At 42.7% G+C, this 18457-nt stretch overlaps 1 protein-coding gene across 42 annotated transcripts in view; it reads left to right on the top strand.

Moving 5' to 3' along the window:
- LOC149474329 (protocadherin gamma-A3-like) overlaps nucleotides 1-18457 on the top strand; it is a 440639-nt gene that overhangs the window by 368352 nt on the left and 53830 nt on the right. The window contains exon 1 of one of the 42 annotated variants that reach the window (XM_089658506.1): nucleotides 4994-7530. The exons of 40 other annotated variants lie outside the window; for them this stretch is intronic. In XM_089658506.1, the coding sequence (XP_089514632.1) occupies nucleotides 5104-7530 (2427 nt within the window). In that variant the 5' untranslated portion in view covers nucleotides 4994-5103. Of the gene's footprint in view, nucleotides 1-4993; nucleotides 7531-12872; nucleotides 15340-18457 lie in introns of those variants that run through there. One more of the 42 variants, XM_089657930.1, reaches the window with a different exon arrangement.

The following is an 18457-nucleotide window of genomic DNA, read 5'->3' as shown; positions in this document are numbered from 1 at the left end:
AAACTCTGCTTGCACGCACCGCGCACCTTACTCCTGGTGTTATTAGGCCGGTTGTCGCTCCGGTGGTCGCTTCCGATGCCGTTCCGCTTGCTGTGCCTACCGCCGCGGCTGATGCGGCACCCGCGGTGTCCAGAGGTATGACCGGTTCAGCCCCTCTTCCACAGCGCTTTGGGGGTGAGCCGAGTCAGTGTCGTGGGTTCCTCAACCAGGTGGGTATTTATTTTGAATTAATACCCCACGCCTTTCCGTCTGAGAGGTCAAAGGTGGGGTTCCTCATCTCACTACTCTCAGACAAGGCCTTGGCCTGGGCAAATCCCTTATGGGAGAGGAACGACCCGGTGATTCAAGATTTTTCTGGTTTTGTCGATGCCTTCCGTAGGGTATTCGACGTACCGGCTCGTTCCGCCTCGGCGGCCAAGCTGCTCATGACCATGCATCAGGGTTCACGGACCGTGGCCGAGTACGCTATAGAGTTTCGTACCCTGGCGGCAGAGGTCGGTTGGAACAATGAGGCTCTGGTGGCTGCGTTTTCCCATGGTCTTTCTGACTCATTGAAGGACGAGATTGCAGCTAAGGAACTGCCTGTGGTGTTGGAGGAGCTCATCTCTTTCCTGATCCTGATTGACACCAGGCTCAGGGAGAGGCCTTCACTCAAGGAACGCCTGCGGAGGCCTTCCAATCGACTGGCACCTGCGTTTTCTGTCCCACCCGTTCCTCCCTCTCCTCCCACGCCTCCTGGGGATGGCTTGTCTGGTGGGGAACCCATGCAGCTGGGGTTTGCTCGCCTTTCCGAGGGGGAGCGGGCCGCTCGGCGTCGGGAGGGTCGCTGCCTGTACTGTGGCCTCGGTGGGCACTTTCGGCAGTCTTGTCCGGTCCGTCCGGGAAACGCTCGCACCTGAGATCATGTCGGGGACAGATCTTGGGTGGAGTTTCCTCGTCCCCGGCGTCCCGCAAGGATAAGCCACTGATCACCGTGGTCCTTTCTTGGACAGGGGGCTCGGTGACGGCCCAGGCGTTGGTAGACTCTGGGGCCGGTGGGTTGTTCTTGGACAGCTCGTTTGCTGCGCAGCACTCCATTCCCCTGCAGGCTCGTGCTGCCCCATTGGTTCTCGAAGCAATAGATGGCAGGCCCCTGCAGCCGCCGCAGGTTACCCACGAGACCCTGCCAATAGAGGTAGCCATTGGGGCTGTTCACAGGGAGTTGGCCTGTTTTCAGGTGATTTCTTCCCCACACTATTCGGTGGTTTTGGGGTATCCCTGGCTCCAGAGGCACAATCCAACCTTCAATTGGCAAACAGCCGAGATTCTCTCATGGTCTCCACAGTGTGGGGCCGGGTGCATCCGGGGGCCGGTTAAGGTATTGTGTGCCTCCTCGGACTCTGCGTTGCCCACCGACTATGGGGAATACCGGGACGTGTTCGATAAGGTACGCGCTGGTACCTTACCACCGCATCGTCCTTACGACTGCGCCATATCCCTGCAACCCGGGGCCACTCCTCCACGTGGCAGGGTGTACCCTCTCTCGGTTGCGGAGAATAAGGCCATGGAGGAGTACGTGGTGGATGCGCTTTCCCGGGGGCACATTCGTAAGTCTACTTCCCCAGCAGGAGCGGGGTTTTTTTTCGTAAAGAAGAAAGGTGGGGAATTGAGGCCCTGCATCGATTATAGGGGTCTCAATCGGATTACCATTAAAAATGCATATCCAATTCCTTTGATTTCTGAGTTATTCGACCGCCTTAAGGGAGCAACGGTCTTTACCAAACTCGACCTTAGGGCGGCGTACAACCTCGTACGGATCAGACAGGGGGATGAGTGGAAGACCGCGTTTAACACTAGAACTGGGCACTACGAATACCTGGTGATGCCCTTCGGATTGTGTAACGCGCCCGCGGTCTTTCAGGAATTCATAAACGATGTCCTTCGTGATTTGTTGCAGCAATGCGTAGTGGTTTACCTGGATGACATCTTGGTTTACTCTACCTCCATGGAGTCCCATGTCCAGGATGTTAAGCAGGTGCTGCAACGATTGCGTGAGAACGGACTCTTTTGTAAACTCGAGAAGTGCGAGTTCCATCGATCCCAGGTTGCCTTTTTGGGCTACATAATTTCCGCGGAGGGATTTTCCATGGACCCTCAGAAGGTTGCGGCAGTTCTGCAGTGGCCTCGTCCCAATGGTCTTCGGCCCATTCAGCGCTTTCTGGGTTTTGCCAACTACTATCGGAAGTTCATCAGGAACTTCTCCACATTGGCAAAGCCTCTCTCTGACCTAACCAAGAAGGGGAGTAACCCTCACGAGTGGCCATCCGAGGCCATCAGAGCTTTCGAGGCTCTGAAAGCTGCCTTTGCTTCGGCTCCGATTCTTTCGCATCCCAATCCTGGGTTGCCCTTCGTCCTCGAAGTTGATGCTTCCGAGACGGGAGTAGGGGCTCTCCTGTCCCAGCGTCGGTCGCCCGATGGACCCCTACTTCCCTGCGGGTTCTACTCCAGGAAGCTTTCCTCGGCTGAGTGCAACTACCAGATTGGAGATCGGGAGTTGTTGGTCATCATTCTGGCTCTCAAGGAATGGAGGCACCTGCTCGAGGGTTCCGCGGTTCCGGTCCTCATTCTTACCGATCACAAGAACCTGACTTATCTTTCGGAGGCCAAGAGATTGACACCCCGCCAGGCCAGATGGGCTCTGTTCTTGTCACGCTTCAACTATGTGGTTTCATATTTGCCTGGTTCCAAGAATGTCAGGGCTGATGCGTTATCACGGCAATACTCTGAGTTGTCCAGGGAGGACTCTGAGCCAATCTCACTTATACCTCCAGATCAGATCCTGGCTGCCATTCGCACCAGTCTGACCTCTCCCCTTGGGGAGCAGATTTTGGCGGCTCAAACTGATGCTCCTCCCGGGAGGCCGGAGGGTAGATGTTTCGTACCCGAGGGATTGCGCACCCGCCTGCTGCGTACCTACCATAACGCCAAAACTGCCGGGCATCCAGGGAAGAACCAGCTGTGTTGGGTCGTCTCTCGCTTATTCTGGTGGCCAACCCTCCGTGCCGACATTGCCTCTTATGTAGCGGCATGTTCGATTTGTGCCCAGAATAAGTCTCCACGGCATCTCCCTTTGGGTCTTCTGCAACCCATTCCCAATGGGGAGCGTCCTTGGTCACATCTAGGGATGGACTTTATTGTAGACCTCCCGGTGTCTCGGGGTCATACGGTCATCCTCATGATCGTCGATCGGTTTTCCAAGATGTGCCATTGCATTCCACTCAGGAAATTACCCACAGCGCAGGAACTGGCCACGGTCTTTTCCAGGGAGATTTTTCGCCTGCATGGGTTACCTAAGGTGATTGTCTCAGACCGCGGGAGTCAGTTCGTGTCCAGATTCTGGCGTGCCTTCTGCTCCCAGTTGGGTATTAGTCTCTCCTTTTCATCAGCCTACCACCCGCAGTCCAATGGGGCTGCGGAGCGTTCCAATCAGGCCTTAGAACAATTCCTTCGGTGTTATATTTCAGACCATCAGGATGATTGGGCCGATCTCCTGCCGTGGGCAGAGTTTGCCAGGAACTCGGCGGTCAACTCCTCCACCGGGATGTCTCCCTTCATGGCCAACTATGGGTTTCAACCCGCGGTATTACCTGAGAGGTTCTCACCACAGGACATTCCGGCTGTGGAGAACCATCTTGCTGCCCTGCGTTCTTCTTGGGGGCAGATCCAGAGGGCCTTGAGGGACTCAGCTCAGCGCCAGAAGTTCCAGGCTGATCGCAGACGGTTGCCCGCTCCTTCATACCAGGTCGGCGATCGGGTGTGGTTGTCTACTCGCAACCTCAATCTTCGGGTGCCCACACCCAAACTGGCTCCCCGTTTTGTCGGTCCTTTCCGCATTCTCCGCAAAGTGAATCCGGTGGCCTATGCACTTGCCCTTCCGTCTGGGATGCGGATCTCCAATATCTTTCATGTTTCCCTGTTGAAGCCTCTGATCTGCAATCGCTTCACTACCTCTCTTCCTCGGCCCCGTCCTGTCCGGGTTGACGGTCATGAGGAGTATGAGGTGAGCCGGATCCTGGACTCTCGATTGGTGCGCGGTCAATTACAGTTCCTGGTTCATTGGCGCGGTTATGGTCCCGAGGAGCGTTCCTGGGTTCCTTCCGCGGATGTCCATGCTCCTGCCCTCCTCCGCGCTTTTCATACCCGCTTTCCTCAGAAACCTTTTGTTGAGCCGCGGAGGGGGAGGGGCCCTTGAGGGGGAGGTACTGTCAAGGTCCTACCTTTTTCCTGTGGTTATGTTACTTCATGTGCTGGTGTCCATCTTGGATTCTGCTGTGCATGATGGGAGCCCTTTTATGCCTTCAGGTTTCTGTGGCCCATCCTCCAGAGGGGTGTGGCTGATGACATATAAGCCTGTGGCCCGCACATGCTCTTTGCCTTGTGTCTTTGTGTTGCTGTTACTCTGTTCTGACTCTCGTGACTCTCCTGGTATCTGATTCGGCTTGTCTTGACTATTCTTTGTATTCTCCTTTGATCTGACCCTCTGTTGCTGAACCCGGCTCGTGACCTGTGATTCTTGTCTGCTGTCCTGTACTGTTCTGTCCTGTTGTTGTTGACCCCGGCTTGTCTGACTACTCTTTTGTCTCTTCCACCAGCTACACGCCATTGGCGGCGGCCATTACCGCAGCTGAGGTGTCTCGGGGGCCGCGACCTGGTTCCTGGCTGCGTCAAGTCCATCCCCACCATCAGGGGCCCTGGTGAAGGGCAGCCTGGGACTTAGACTCCGCGCCCTGAGGGACTTTGGTCTGTGGGTGGTGGTTGTCGTCAGCCAGTGCGTTACATTGTTAGGCCTGCCTGTCCGTTCCTCAGCTCCTGCCCTGACAAAAATGCTGTAGTACCCCAGTTGCACCTCAGAGCGCCGCTGTTGAACCAACAAGGGAAGGATGTGAGAGATGCATGCCTCTATGAGACAGGCAGTACAACTGCAAGAGTAGATATAGAGCATTTCTGCATGAGATGGGAGGGATTCAGGTCTGATAAAGAAGAAGGTATCCTGGAATTTAAATACAGTTAAGGATTATACATTCTACAAAGGATTCCTCTTATATATTCCCAACAACAGAAGGAATGGCTGTCTTGAATATGCATCATCAACAGTCTCTCCTGGAAATCAGATGGCAAGTAGTGATTTCATTATTTTCCTGGCTGTGTCATTCAGTCTCTGCTCAGTTTCAGTATTCCATTGTAGAAGAAATGAGGAAAGGTTCAGTTGTTGGTGATTTAGTGAAAGATCTTGGAATGAATGTGAAGGATATCACAGCAAGAAAACTCCGTATTGTGTCTGATGTTTCTGAAAAATATTTCAGTATCAATCTGGAGAATGGAGACCTTTTCATTGCAGAGAGGATAGACAGAGAGACATTGTGTGGGGCTGCAGCTGATTGTGTCCTGGCCTTTGATGCTGTGGCTGAGAATCCTTTAAATGTGTTTAATGTTAGGATTGAAATTCAAGATATAAATGACAATCCACCAAGATTTCTCCATGAAACAATTAGATTAGAAATAAGTGAATATGCTCTATCAGGAGCAAAGTTTGTTTTGCAGAAAGCTGAAGATTTGGATTTAGGAATTAATACACTGAAAAGCTACAAGCTGAGTCCAAATGAGCACTTTGTCTTAGGAGAAAGGATCAGCTCTGATGGCAGTATATTTCCTGAACTAGTTCTAGAAAAGCCTCTAGACCGAGAGACACAAAATCACCATGAACTAATTCTATCAGCTTTTGATGGAGGAAATCCAGTACAAACAGGCACTGTGCTGATTAAGATTGCCATCACTGACTTTAATGATAATGCACCTGTATTTACCCAAGAAATATATAAAATAAGCATTAAGGAAAATATACCTTTAAACTCTACAGTTCTGCAGGTCAGGGCAACTGATGATGATGAAGGTGTAAATGCTCAGATTACATATTCATTTAGTACCCTGGCAAATAGCATTCTCCAGATGTTTACAATTAATCACAAGAATGGAGACATCAGAACAAAGGGACATTTAGATTATGAAATGAAAAAACACTATGAAATATCTGTACAAGCCATGGATGGAGGGGGCCTGGCTGCCCATGCCAAAGTTTTAATAGAGATATTGGATGAGAATGACAATGTTCCTGAGATAACCCTCACCTCCCTGTCTTCTCCTATTCCTGAAGACACATCACCTGGAACTGTGGTGGCTCTCATTGCAGTTCGTGATAAAGACTCGGGAGAAAATGGAGAAGTTCAGTGTCAGGTCATTGGGGATATTCCATTTGAATTAGTGTCATCAGCAAGTAACTTCTATAAAATTGTTACAAAAGATACTTTGGACAGAGAAAAGATGTCATCCTATAACATCACCATTCAAGCATCTGACAAGGGTTCTCCTCTTTTGTCTTCTGTAAAAGTCATCTATTTGGAGTTGGCAGATGTTAACGACAATGCACCTGTTTTTGAGAAGCTGACTTATACTGCATTTGTACAAGAAAATAACATACCAGGATCTTCCATATTCCATGTTCAAGCAAAAGATATTGACAGTGAAGAAAATGCAAAACTGACTTACTTTATAGTAAGTAACATTAGTGACAAAGATCCCATATCCTTGCATGTATCTATAAATCCAGTGACTGGAGTCATTTATGCGCAAAAATCATTTGATTATGAGCAACACAGAGAATTCCACCTTCAGGTCATTGCTAAAGACAATGGTTTTCCATCACTGAACAGCAGCACAACTCTAAAAATTCATGTGGTAGACCAAAATGATAACTCACCAGTCATCTTATACCCACCAAGAGACAGTGATGGCCCTGTCTTTGAGATGGTGCCTTGGTCATCTGAACAAGGATCCTTAGTATCTAAAGTGGTTGCAGTGGATGCGGATTCTGGACACAATGCCTGGTTGTCTTATTTTTTGCAAGCGTCTGATCCATCACTTTTTTCTATTGATCAGTATACTGGGGAGATCACAACATCAAAGGTTTTTCATGACAGAGATTCTTTAAAACATAAAGTTGTGATTATAGTAAAAGACAATGGTCACCCACCTCTCTCTGCTTCTGTGACTTTAAACCTGGTGATTGCTGATAATTTTCAGCAGATAATTCCTGAAATGAAGAAACAGCCAAGCAAACTGGACTCTCAGTCGAATTTACAAATGTACTTGGTAATTGCCTTGGCATTGATTACATTTCTGTTTATATTGACCGTGATAGTCGCTGTGATCTCTAAATGCAGAGAGTCTAAATCTTTGCCTTCCTTCGGCCCTGTGAATACACACCTATATCATACTGTAGATCCCAGATTTATTTCCCAGTTTAATGATGGAACATTGCAGCTGCCCTACTCATACAATGTTTGTCCAACTCTGGATTCAGCAGGCTTCGCTTTCTTAAAAACTCAGCAGTGTGTTCCAGTTGTTCCTGTGGATAGACTAATTGATGCTGATGATTCAGGAATTGGTAATGAAAACATAAGAGGCCCTATAGCTGATGAAAGTCTTATTTTGCAGGTATGTTCAAACTATAATGTTTAATTAGTCTGCATTCTTTAAAACAATGTTGCAAATATGTTTAAAAGTCTGTATTTTGTTTTTGGTGTGACAGTGGACAGCTGCCTTTAGTTGTTATAGTCAGAGTTACATTAATGGTATTGTAACTTATGTGCCATTGATAGCCCCTGCGTGGGTGTACCTTTTGCCCTGTTGGCGTTAGAGCACTGTTTTTTTCTATTTTGCATTTTTTATCTGTGCAATTGATAGCCCCTGCGTGGGCGTGTTTTGTTGCCTCTGTTTTATACTGTTTACAAATTCATAAAAACCATAAATGAAATATAAAAGTCTGTATTGACCCATGCTGTACTGGCTAATCAGATGAGGTATCTAATGATTTTGTAATTTAGTTTTTTTATGAATTTGTAAACAATAGTTTTAAAAAAGTTCTCTTGATATTAGCAGTTTCATACAATAGAGATTGGAAACTAAGTTCTCTTGATATTAGCAGTTTCATACAATAGAGATCGGAAACTAAGTTCTCTTGATATTAGCAGTTTCATACAATAGAGATCGGAAAGTATTGTGACCATAAGGTATCCATAGTTACTACACCTACATAAGATTGGTACCGATAGTGAATTCATAGGTGATTTTCTTTATGGCTTTTTTTTATGTTATAATGTCACAACACTAGTGACTGACTGTATTTATTAAATAAATGATATTATGTATACTTAACATAAGACAAATACTTTATGTTTCTGGAAACATAATAATGAGGAATTAAACCTTTCTATCCTTAATACTTAAGGAAGCTGTCATCTTATCATCTGTTTGATCTGCAGTTGCCATGGTACTGCACATGTGATCAGCAATGACACCAGACATTTAGGGGCATGACCTGGTTGGAGTCTGGGCTGAGGTTGTCATACATCTACTCACCGGGTCCTGTGATGTGCGACTGTAAGGACTTCCTTTCTCTACTGAATGTTTTGAGCTGGGACAAGCTTTGTCCTTGTCAGTACTCTTAGCGGTTTGTCAAGCATAGTGAGGACACTCTAATACAGGAGGTGTGTTACTGGCCAGATCACCAGAAGAAAACAAAGGGAAAAAGCCTAAGAAAAGAAAACCAATGCAGCCACCACATCTAATGACTGGTAAGCTGCAATATATTACATTTTGGGTTTTGGGTTTAATGCCATTTTAAGAGCAACTAACCACAGTTCCAGAAGAAAAGGTCTGTACTGTACATTTTAATTGATTGCTATGAGTTAGTCTACATAAGAATTAGCACTTAAACTGAAAGTTCTGCCATTTTATTTTCAATATAGAAGAGCATTCATGCAAAGGGAAATGGATTAGAATCTCTGCCAAGTTTTATTTTCAATCTGTGTCAGCCTTTGCTAACTTTTGTTCATTTTCTGTCATGTTGAAAAAAGTGATTTTATTGCTATCTGTGTCCTGTCCCAATGACCATAGAAAAGAGAGATTTTCACAGGACACAGACAGCATATATATAATAGCATGTATAAAATCAAGCACCTAGGCATGCAGAATGCTTCCACAAACATTTATGAAAGAATGGGTCGCTCTCAGGAGCTCAGTGAATTCAAGCTTGGTACCGTGATAGGTTGCCACCTGTGCAATAAGTCCACTCCAAGACCTCCAATGTTCATGTGGCCTTCAGATTAGCACAACAACAGTGCGTAGAGAGCTTCATGGAATGGATTTCCATGGCCGAGCAGTTGAAGCAGTGGTGTAAAACATGGCGGCACTGGACTCTAGAGCAGTGGAGACACGTTAACTGGAGTGAGGAATCATGGTCAAACGTTCCTATAGACACACTCCTAATCCTTGTAGAAAGCCTTCCTAGAAGATTTGAAGCTAAGCTAGCTGCAAAGGGTGGGCCAACTCAATATTGAACTCTACAGACTAAGACTGGGATACCATTAAAATTCATGTGCGTGGAAAGGCAGGCATCCCAATACTTTTGTCAATATAGGGTATATATATATATATATATTGTAGTCTGACCTAGATGTAAAAGTTCACTGGTAAAACTAAGGAACCTTTGTTGTTTGGCTGTTTGACATTGAATATCAAACTTTTATATTATTGCACTTAAAGCATACATTTTTTTTTACAATCACAGCTCTTCTGTCCAGGATGGCACCATTTTTATTTGAGTGTCTTCCTTGGTGATCTACATGCTGGATTGTGATGCTGGCTAAGGGATGGCACAGCCTTGTAGATTTTGTGCTCTTTTAAAGAATCCCAGGTTTGAATTTTTCGTACATAGTTACATTGGTCCAGCTTGGACCAATGTAACTATGTATATACTGTACCTGGCCTATGCCCCTGGAAGCTAGAAATCTCTGAAATAGACACTGTTAATCCAGTGATTTTCACTTGCTCTCTATTCCCATACTGAGCAGCTGCTGTGCTGCTTACTGAGCACAGCAGATCAGCCGCTTGACAAGGGCACCATTCAGAGAATGATTTGCATTTTCTAAATTAATTCAAAGTTTTAAATGATTGGATGAGGCGGAGAGGCAGGCCGGTGATGCCATGCTCTCCACCTCCACTAATCAGAGAATGCTTTGTATTCATTAAGAAAAGTGCCAATGCTGAGCAGTCAACCTGCTTTGTTGACAATGTAGCAGGCTACCTGCTCCAAGTTTGACCAATGTAACTAGTTAAAGATGAATTCCAGGTTTGGATATACCTAAAGTTTGACATAGATCAGCATTTTCTGCAGTTTCTTACCTTGTGACAAAGTTATAGTGATGCTGTCTGAACAGAAGAAAGAATGAGGAAATACTTCTTCCTGCCTGCAGATAGTTTCATTATCTTAGATAGGCAAAGTCATTTGACAAGAGTTCCAGGATGGCCTTCACTGATACAAGTTAGGACTTTTTTCAAAGTTAATAATGTTACTGTTACTTTAGGAAGCTCAGCTCAATAAACCTTTTTGAGCCTGGTGTACCTAGCGCGTCCTGTGGCAGGCAGCAATTTATTGTAAGCTCCTCCTTTTCATGTAGCTCATACTGTGCCAGGTCAACAAGGGCACAATAAAAATAACATATTTTGTTTAAAAAGTAATTATTTTTTTACAGTTAACTTTTTCAGCTTAATTTTTTAAGCTCTACCTAAAAATGTGCTAATATTTTTTTGTGAATGTGTTTGTATAATAATTATATGAGGTACAGTATTATATAATAATACAATAATACATAGTAACAGTAAAATTAACACATTAGTTTCATGTTCTGGATTTGTTTATTAATTTTTAGGAAGCTAAGCTCTATAAACCTCACCTTGTCTTGTATCCCAGTGCCCGTAACCTTGTCCTGTGACCCACTAGCCCCAAGTTTATGGTGTGTCTGACTCAGCCCAACCCTGGCGTGTAATTCAGTTTCCCTAACCTTGTCTGTGACCTACTCCCACTAACCTTGTTGTGTGATTATTTACCCTTAATGTTCCCCTAGAACCCAACCTTGTGTGACTATTTCCCCTTAATGTTCCCCTAGAACCCATCCCATGTAACCCACCCACTTGCATCCTTCTATGACTCTCCTGAATCTTCTCCTGTGATCCACTTCCCCTAACCTTTTCTTGTGACCTATTCACCCCTTATACAATAATACATAGTAACAGTAAATAAACACATTAGTATTATGTTCTGGATTTATTTGTCTATATTTTTAGGAAGCTAAGCTCTATAAAGCACTCTTGTCTAACCTTGTCTTGTATCCTAGTGCCCGTAACCTTGTCCTGTGACCCACTAACCCTAAGTTTATGATATGATCGACTCAGCCCAAGCCCGGCCTTTAACCCAGTTTCCCTAACCTTGTTTGTGACCTACCCCCCAAACCTCGTTGTGTGACTATTTTCCCCTAAACTTCCCCTATGACCCACTTCCCCTGGATCTTCCTATGACTTACTCTTCCTAACCTTCCTTTGTGACCCACTTTCCCGAAACTTTTCTTGTGACTTATTAATCCCTTATGTTCTATCTTGAGCCACTCTCCCTAATCTTGTCCCATTAAAAAAAAAAAAAAGATTTGTAAAAACCTAATACTTATTATTACAAAACATTTTTACAGAAACAGGAACAGCAAAATTATAAAAAAGAAAATTATAAAAAAATGCAGTATATTGACGCTAAAAATAAACCAGAAGATACAAGCAACTACTTATGTGATTGTGATACCAACCCTCTGTACATTAGTATAGTTTCATCTGTTATGAGTGGTTGACGGACAATTTGCGCATGCGTGGTTTGTTTGGTAGGTAAACATCTTGCGCATGCATGGTCTTTTGATCAGCGGACATCTGGCGCAAGAGCTGTATCTTTTCATTGTAGCGGGCTTGTGTGTATATATTCTCTCTTTACATGATGAGGGACGTTAAGCCCATCCCCCGAAGATGCAGTTCTGACTAAATGCGTTGGGAGTGGCTTGCACGTGATGTCTTAGCTCCCGAACAATGGTGTTTTTTCCTTTGTTTGGGAGCTATCTGCCTGCTACGTTTTTATGGTTTTTATTAATACTTGCTGTCTTTTGAACAAGTGTTGCTGGAAACCGTTTGTTTACTTTGGAGATCCAATAAATGGTGTGAAACCTTTTTTTACTTATTTCACCATGGAAGTTTTTTTTTTACTTTTTACTGTTGCTGGATTTCTGCTTCTGTGCTAAGTAGACGGTACCTGTGGAGGAGTTTCATGGGCGCATATGGCCATTTATAACATGATGGTCCACCATTTTTGGTAAGAGGTGACAGACAACATGGTGTACCTGTTGTTGGAGTTTATTGCACCACTGCACATATGAAGAATGATTGGTTGCACATTTGTTGATCACAAAGTTCAGTTCACATAAAAAAATTTGGCCACTGTGGCAATTGTTTTTACTTTAAAATGACTTTATTTGCTTAAACTATGAACCAACCATTATCTTAATCTTAGACAAAAAAGGTTTTAGAATAACATAAGAGTGTTCCATGAGGTACAAAATTACTTGTTTTGTGTTTTTTTCAAGTGTGTTAGAAAATGATATTAATGTACATTAAATGAACTGTGTTGCATTTTTTTAAATCATTTTTTGTGATAGATTGATGCCGCTCGTGTGAAAGGTCCCTAAATCTTAATCTGTATTCTAAAATCTTGTAGTACCCCAATTGCACCTCAGAGCGCCGCTGTTGAACCAATAAGGGAAGGATGTGAGAGATGCATGCCTCTATGAGACAGGCAGTACAACTGCAAGAGTAGATATAGAGCATTTCTGCATGAGATGGGAGGGATTCAGGTCTGATAAAGAAGAAGGTATCCTGGAATTTAAATACAGTTAAGGATTATACATTCTACAAAGGATTCCTCTTATATATTCAGAAGGAATGGCTGTCTTGAAGATGCATCATCAACAGTCTCTCCTGGAAATCAGATGGCAAGTAGTGATTTCATTATTTTCCTGGCTGTGTCATTCAGTCTCTGCTCAGATTCAGTATTCCATTGTAGAAGAAATGAGGAAAGGTTCAGTTGTTGGTGATTTAGTGAAAGATCTTGGAATGAATGTGAAGGATATCACAGCAAGAAAACTCCGTATTGTGTCTGATGTTTCTGAAAAATATTTCAGTATCAATCTGGAGAATGGAGACCTTTTCATTGCAGAGAGGATAGACAGAGAGACATTGTGTGGGGCTGCAGCTGATTGTGTCCTGGCCTTTGATGCTGTGGCTGAGAATCCTTTAAATGTGTTTAATGTTAGGATTGAAATTCAGGATATAAATGACAATCCACCAACATTTCTTGATGAAACAAGTAGATTAGAAATAAGTGAATCGGCTTCACCAGGGACAAAGTTTGTTTTGCAGAAAGCAGAGGATTTGGATATAGGAATGAATACACTGAAAAGCTACAAGCTGAGTCCAAATGAGCACTTTGTCTTAGGAGAAAGGATCAGCTCTGATGGCAGTATATTTCCTGAACTAGTTCTAGAAAAGCCTCTAGACCGAGAGACACAAAATCACCATGAACTAATTCTATCAGCTTTTGATGGAGGAAATCCAGTACAAACAGGCACTGCACTGATTAAGATTTCCATTACTGATTTTAATGATAATACACCTATATTTACCCAAGAAATATATAAAGTAAGCATTAAGGAAAATATACCTTTAAATTCTACAGTTCTGCAGGTCAGGGCAACTGATGATGATGAAGGTGTAAATGCTCAGATTACATATTCATTTCGTACCCGGGCAAATAATATTCTCCAGATGTTTACAATTAATCACAAAAATGGAGACATTAGAACCAAAGGACATTTAGATTATGAAATGAAAAAACACTATGAAATAATTGTACAAGCCATGGATGGAGGGGGCCTGGCTGCCCATGCCAAAGTTTTAATAGAGATATTGGATGAGAATGACAATGTTCCTGAGATAACCCTCACCTCCCTGTCTTCTCCTATTCCTGAAGACACATCACCTGGAACTGTGGTGGCTCTCATTGCAGTTCGTGATAAAGACTCGGGAGAAAATGGAGAAGTTCAGTGTCAGGTCATTGGGGATATTCCATTTGAATTAGTTTCATCAGCAAGTAACTTCTATAAAATTGTTACAAAAAATACTCTGGACAGAGAAAACATGTCATCCTATAACATCACCATTCAAGCATCTGACAAGGGTTCTCCTCTTTTGTCTTCTGTAAAAGTCATCTATTTGGAGTTGGCGGATGTTAACGACAATGCACCTGTTTTTGAGAAGCTGACTTACACTGCATTTGTACCAGAAAATAACATACCAGGAGCTTCCATATTCCATGTTCAAGCAAAAGATATTGACAGTGAAGAAAATGCAAAACTGACTTACTTTATAGTAAGTAATAGTAATGACAAAGATTCCATATCCTTTCATGTATCTATAAATCCAGTGACCGGAGTCATTTATGCGCAAAAATCATTTGATTATGAGCAACACAGAGAATTCCACCTTCAGGTCATTGCTAAAGACAATGGTTTTCCATCAATGAACAGCAGCACAACTCTAAAAATTCATGTGGTAGACCAGAATGATAACTCACCAGTCATCTTATACCCACCAAGAGACAGTGATGGCCCTATCTTTGAGATGGTGCCTTGGTCATCTGAACAAGGATCCTTAGTATCTAAAGTGGTTGCAGTGGATGCGGATTCTGGACACAATGCCTGGTTGTCTTATTTTTTGCAAGCGTCTGATCCATCACTTTTTACTATTGATCAGTATACTGGGGAGATCAAAACATCAAATGTCTTTCATGATAAAGATTCTTTAAAACATAAAGTTGTGGTCATAGTAAAAGACAATGGTTACCCACCTCTTTCTGCTTCTGTGACTTTAAACCTGGTGATTGCTGATAATTTTCAACAGATGATTCCAGAAATGAAAAAACAGCCAAGCAAGTTGGACTCCCAGTCAAACTTACAAATGTACCTGGTGATTGCCTTGGCATTGATTACATTTCTGTTTTTGTTGACTGTGATAGTCGCTGTGGTCTCCAAATGTCGAGAGTCCCAATCTTTGCCTTCCTTTGGCCCTGTGAATACACACCTATATCATACTGTAGATCCAAGATTTATTTCCCAGTTTAATGATGGAACATTGCAGCTGCCCTACACATACAATGTTTGTCCAACTCTGGATTCAATGGACAAGGAATTTGCTTTCCTAAAAACTCAGCAGTGTGTTCCGGTTGTTCCTGTAGATAGACTAATTGATGCTGATGATTCAGGAATTGGTAATGAAAACATAAGAGGCCCTATAACTGATGGCAGTCTTATTTTGCAGGTATGTTCAAACTATGCTAACAAAATGTTTCAGATATGTTCGTTTTAAAGTCTGCATTGATCTATATAGTGTTGGCAAATCAGATGAGGTCTGTAATGATTTTGCATTTTATTTTATTTTATTGTTTTTGTGAAATAATTTTTTTCTCGATGACAGTATGCAGATTCATACAGTAGATATTAAAAACTAATTTTCAACATAAGACTTATATAGTTATATATACTTATATTGGTAACTTATATAGCTACCAATCTGACACTCATAGAGTATCTCATATCTCGTTATGTATTATGTATGACATATCCATACCTGGAACTCATCTTTAACTAATGTTTGACATAGACAGCCCTTTCTGCAGACTTTTGCCTTGTGACAGTGTTATAATGATGCTGTCTGGTCACTACAAGATATCATATCTATGCTAGTTTTCTAGCATTGTGCAGGAGACCAAAACCCTTGGTGATGTAAATGAACCTAACCTACAATGTATTCATGTTTCTAAAAAAAACAAGCATAAAGAAAAGTTATAGAGGCATAACTCTAGTGATTATGAATATTTACTAATAAGTTATATTATGTATAAACAATACAGTAAGGCCAAATTAGTACCATATCCTTAACAAACCTTAAACAAGTGAAAAACTGAATTCTCTTCTACTTTTGGCATTCCTAGTGGAACTGGGGTATGTATAGTTAGATGCAGGGACAGGACAAGGTGTGGGCAGGAGGGGCGGTTGCCCTGGGGACTGTGGTATCACATGAGGTGGGGCGCTGCATGCAGAGTGCCTACATACAGGCTGGCAGGAGTACTGGAAAATAATTTTGGGCTTGCAAATGGAATTTATGCTTGGGGTAAGCATGGAGATTAGTGCTCAAATTCTTTTGGAGGGGAGGGAATTTTTGCTGATACATAATACATCAGCATTTTGGGGAGGGCAGGCCTATTTGGCATCTTGGCCATGGGCACTGCATGACCTTGTCCCAACTGGTTAGATGTATAGGCATGCTGTATTGATGTGTAATAATTTTAGGGCCTCAGCCTTACATTTTATGTATTGGTATCAATACAATGTATGTAAATTTGAGTTGCAGAGTGATGAATTCCTATTTTTAATTTCTAATTCATAAAAATAATCAAGACTAAATAATTATTATTCCCAAAGGTCAGTACATTTTAATTGATTGCTATGAGTCACAAAACATAAGAATTAGCACTTAGACAGGAAGTTCTGCCATTTTATTTTCAATAAAGAAGAGTATTAATGCAGAGGAGATGAGTTAGAACCTATGTCAGGATATATTTTCAGTCTGTGTCTTTGGTTGACTTTTTCTCACTTTTTGTCACGGCAAAAAAGTGATTTTATTGCTTTCTGTAGCCCTGATGGCGATTCCTCTTTTCCTGTCCCAATGACCACAGGAAAGAGAGATTGTCCCAGGACACAATAAAAATCTGCCAGATTCTCCTAGATTGTAAGCTCTAACGAGCAGGGCCCTCTGTTTTCTCTTGTACCAAATTGTATTGTAACTGTTATGTCTACCTTCATTTTGTAAACCGCTGCGCAAACTGTTGGTGCTATATAAATCCTGCATAATAACAATAATACTTAATTCCTTCTGAACATGAAAAAATTTTCATTATAATAAACAAAGGAACCTTTGATTTTTTCCTTAAAATGGAGGTTTCACTGAAAAATAATAGTGCACAGCTGTAGCACTGTCCAAATATACACATGATTAAACACACCAAGGTGTGCAGTGGAATAACGTCCTTGCAGGATGTCTTCAACTTACAAGCCGACCTCAATGCACTGTTTAATTGGGCAACTATGTGGCAAATGAGGTTTAATGTTGATAAATGTAAGGTTATGCACTTGGGGGTTAAGAATATGCATGCATCATACATACTAGGGGGAGTACAACTGGGGGAATCAATGGTGGAGAAGGATCTGGGAGTTCTGGTAGATCACAAGCTTAATAATGGAATGCAATGCCAAGCTGCAGTTTCTAAATTGAGCAAAATCCTCTCTTGTATTAAAAGAGGTATAGACTCCAGAGAGAGAGATATCATATTACCCCTGTACAAATCATTAGTAACACCTCATCTGGAATATGCAGTACAAAAAGAACATTGGGGAACTGGAGAAAGTACAGAGAAGGGCAACCAAACTGATAAGAGGCATGGAGGAGCTCAGCTATGAGGAAAGATTAGAGGAACTGAATTTATTCTCTCTTGAGAATAGGAGATTAAGGGGGGATATGATCAACATGTATAAATATATCAGTGGTTCATATAGTGAACTCGGCGTAGAGCTATTCACCTTGAGGTCATCACAGAGGACAAGGGGGCACACTTTACATCTGGAGGAAAAGAAATGTAATCTCCAAACATGGAAAGGTTTCTTCACAGTAAGAGCTGTGAAAATGTGGAATATACTCCCTCAAGAGTTGGTTCTGGCCAGCTCAGTGGATTACTTTAAAAAATGCCTGGGTTCTTTCTTGGTTACATAGAATATAACTGGTTACTAACATTTATAGGTAAAGTTGATCCAGGGAATATCCGATTGCCACTCAGAGGATCAGGATGGATGTTTTTTCTCCTGCAGGAGCAAATTGGATCATGCTTTGCTCTTTTGTTTTTGTTTTTTTGCCTTCCTCTGGTTCAACTGTGGGTGTAGGATTATACATTTCTTTTTCTTTTTTTTTTAATGGTTGAACTAACTATGTAACTATGTAATATAGTTTTACATAGTTGCTGGTTGTTCCACTTTCTGCCTTTTTAAAATTTCCCTTGCCCACCCCATGTCCTGCAGATTGCCCTACCAGGCAAGGGGTGTCACATAGGTTGCTGTAACAGGTGGCAATTTTTTTTACAATCACAATCACAGTCCTTCTCTCCAGGATGGTATTATCTTTGTTCAGGGTCTCTTCCTTCATGATGTGCTATGTCCTGGATTGCGATTCTGGCTCAGGATTGACACAGTCATGTGGATTCTGGTGCCTGTGAAGGTCTTGGCTGTTTTAGAGAGGAATTGCAGGTATAGATATTTTATACATAGTTACATTTGTCCAGCTTTGATCAATGTAACTATGTATATACCATACCTGGCCTGTGCCCCTG

Source organism: Staurois parvus, unplaced genomic scaffold, assembly GCF_062004578.1.
Source record: "Staurois parvus isolate SC_StPar_1 unplaced genomic scaffold, SC_StPar_1.0 ptg000006l, whole genome shotgun sequence".
Taxonomy (NCBI): Eukaryota; Metazoa; Chordata; class Amphibia; order Anura; family Ranidae; genus Staurois; species Staurois parvus.
The sequence above is the reverse complement of the archived record's forward strand: the minus strand, read 5'-3'. Positions and strand labels throughout refer to the sequence as shown.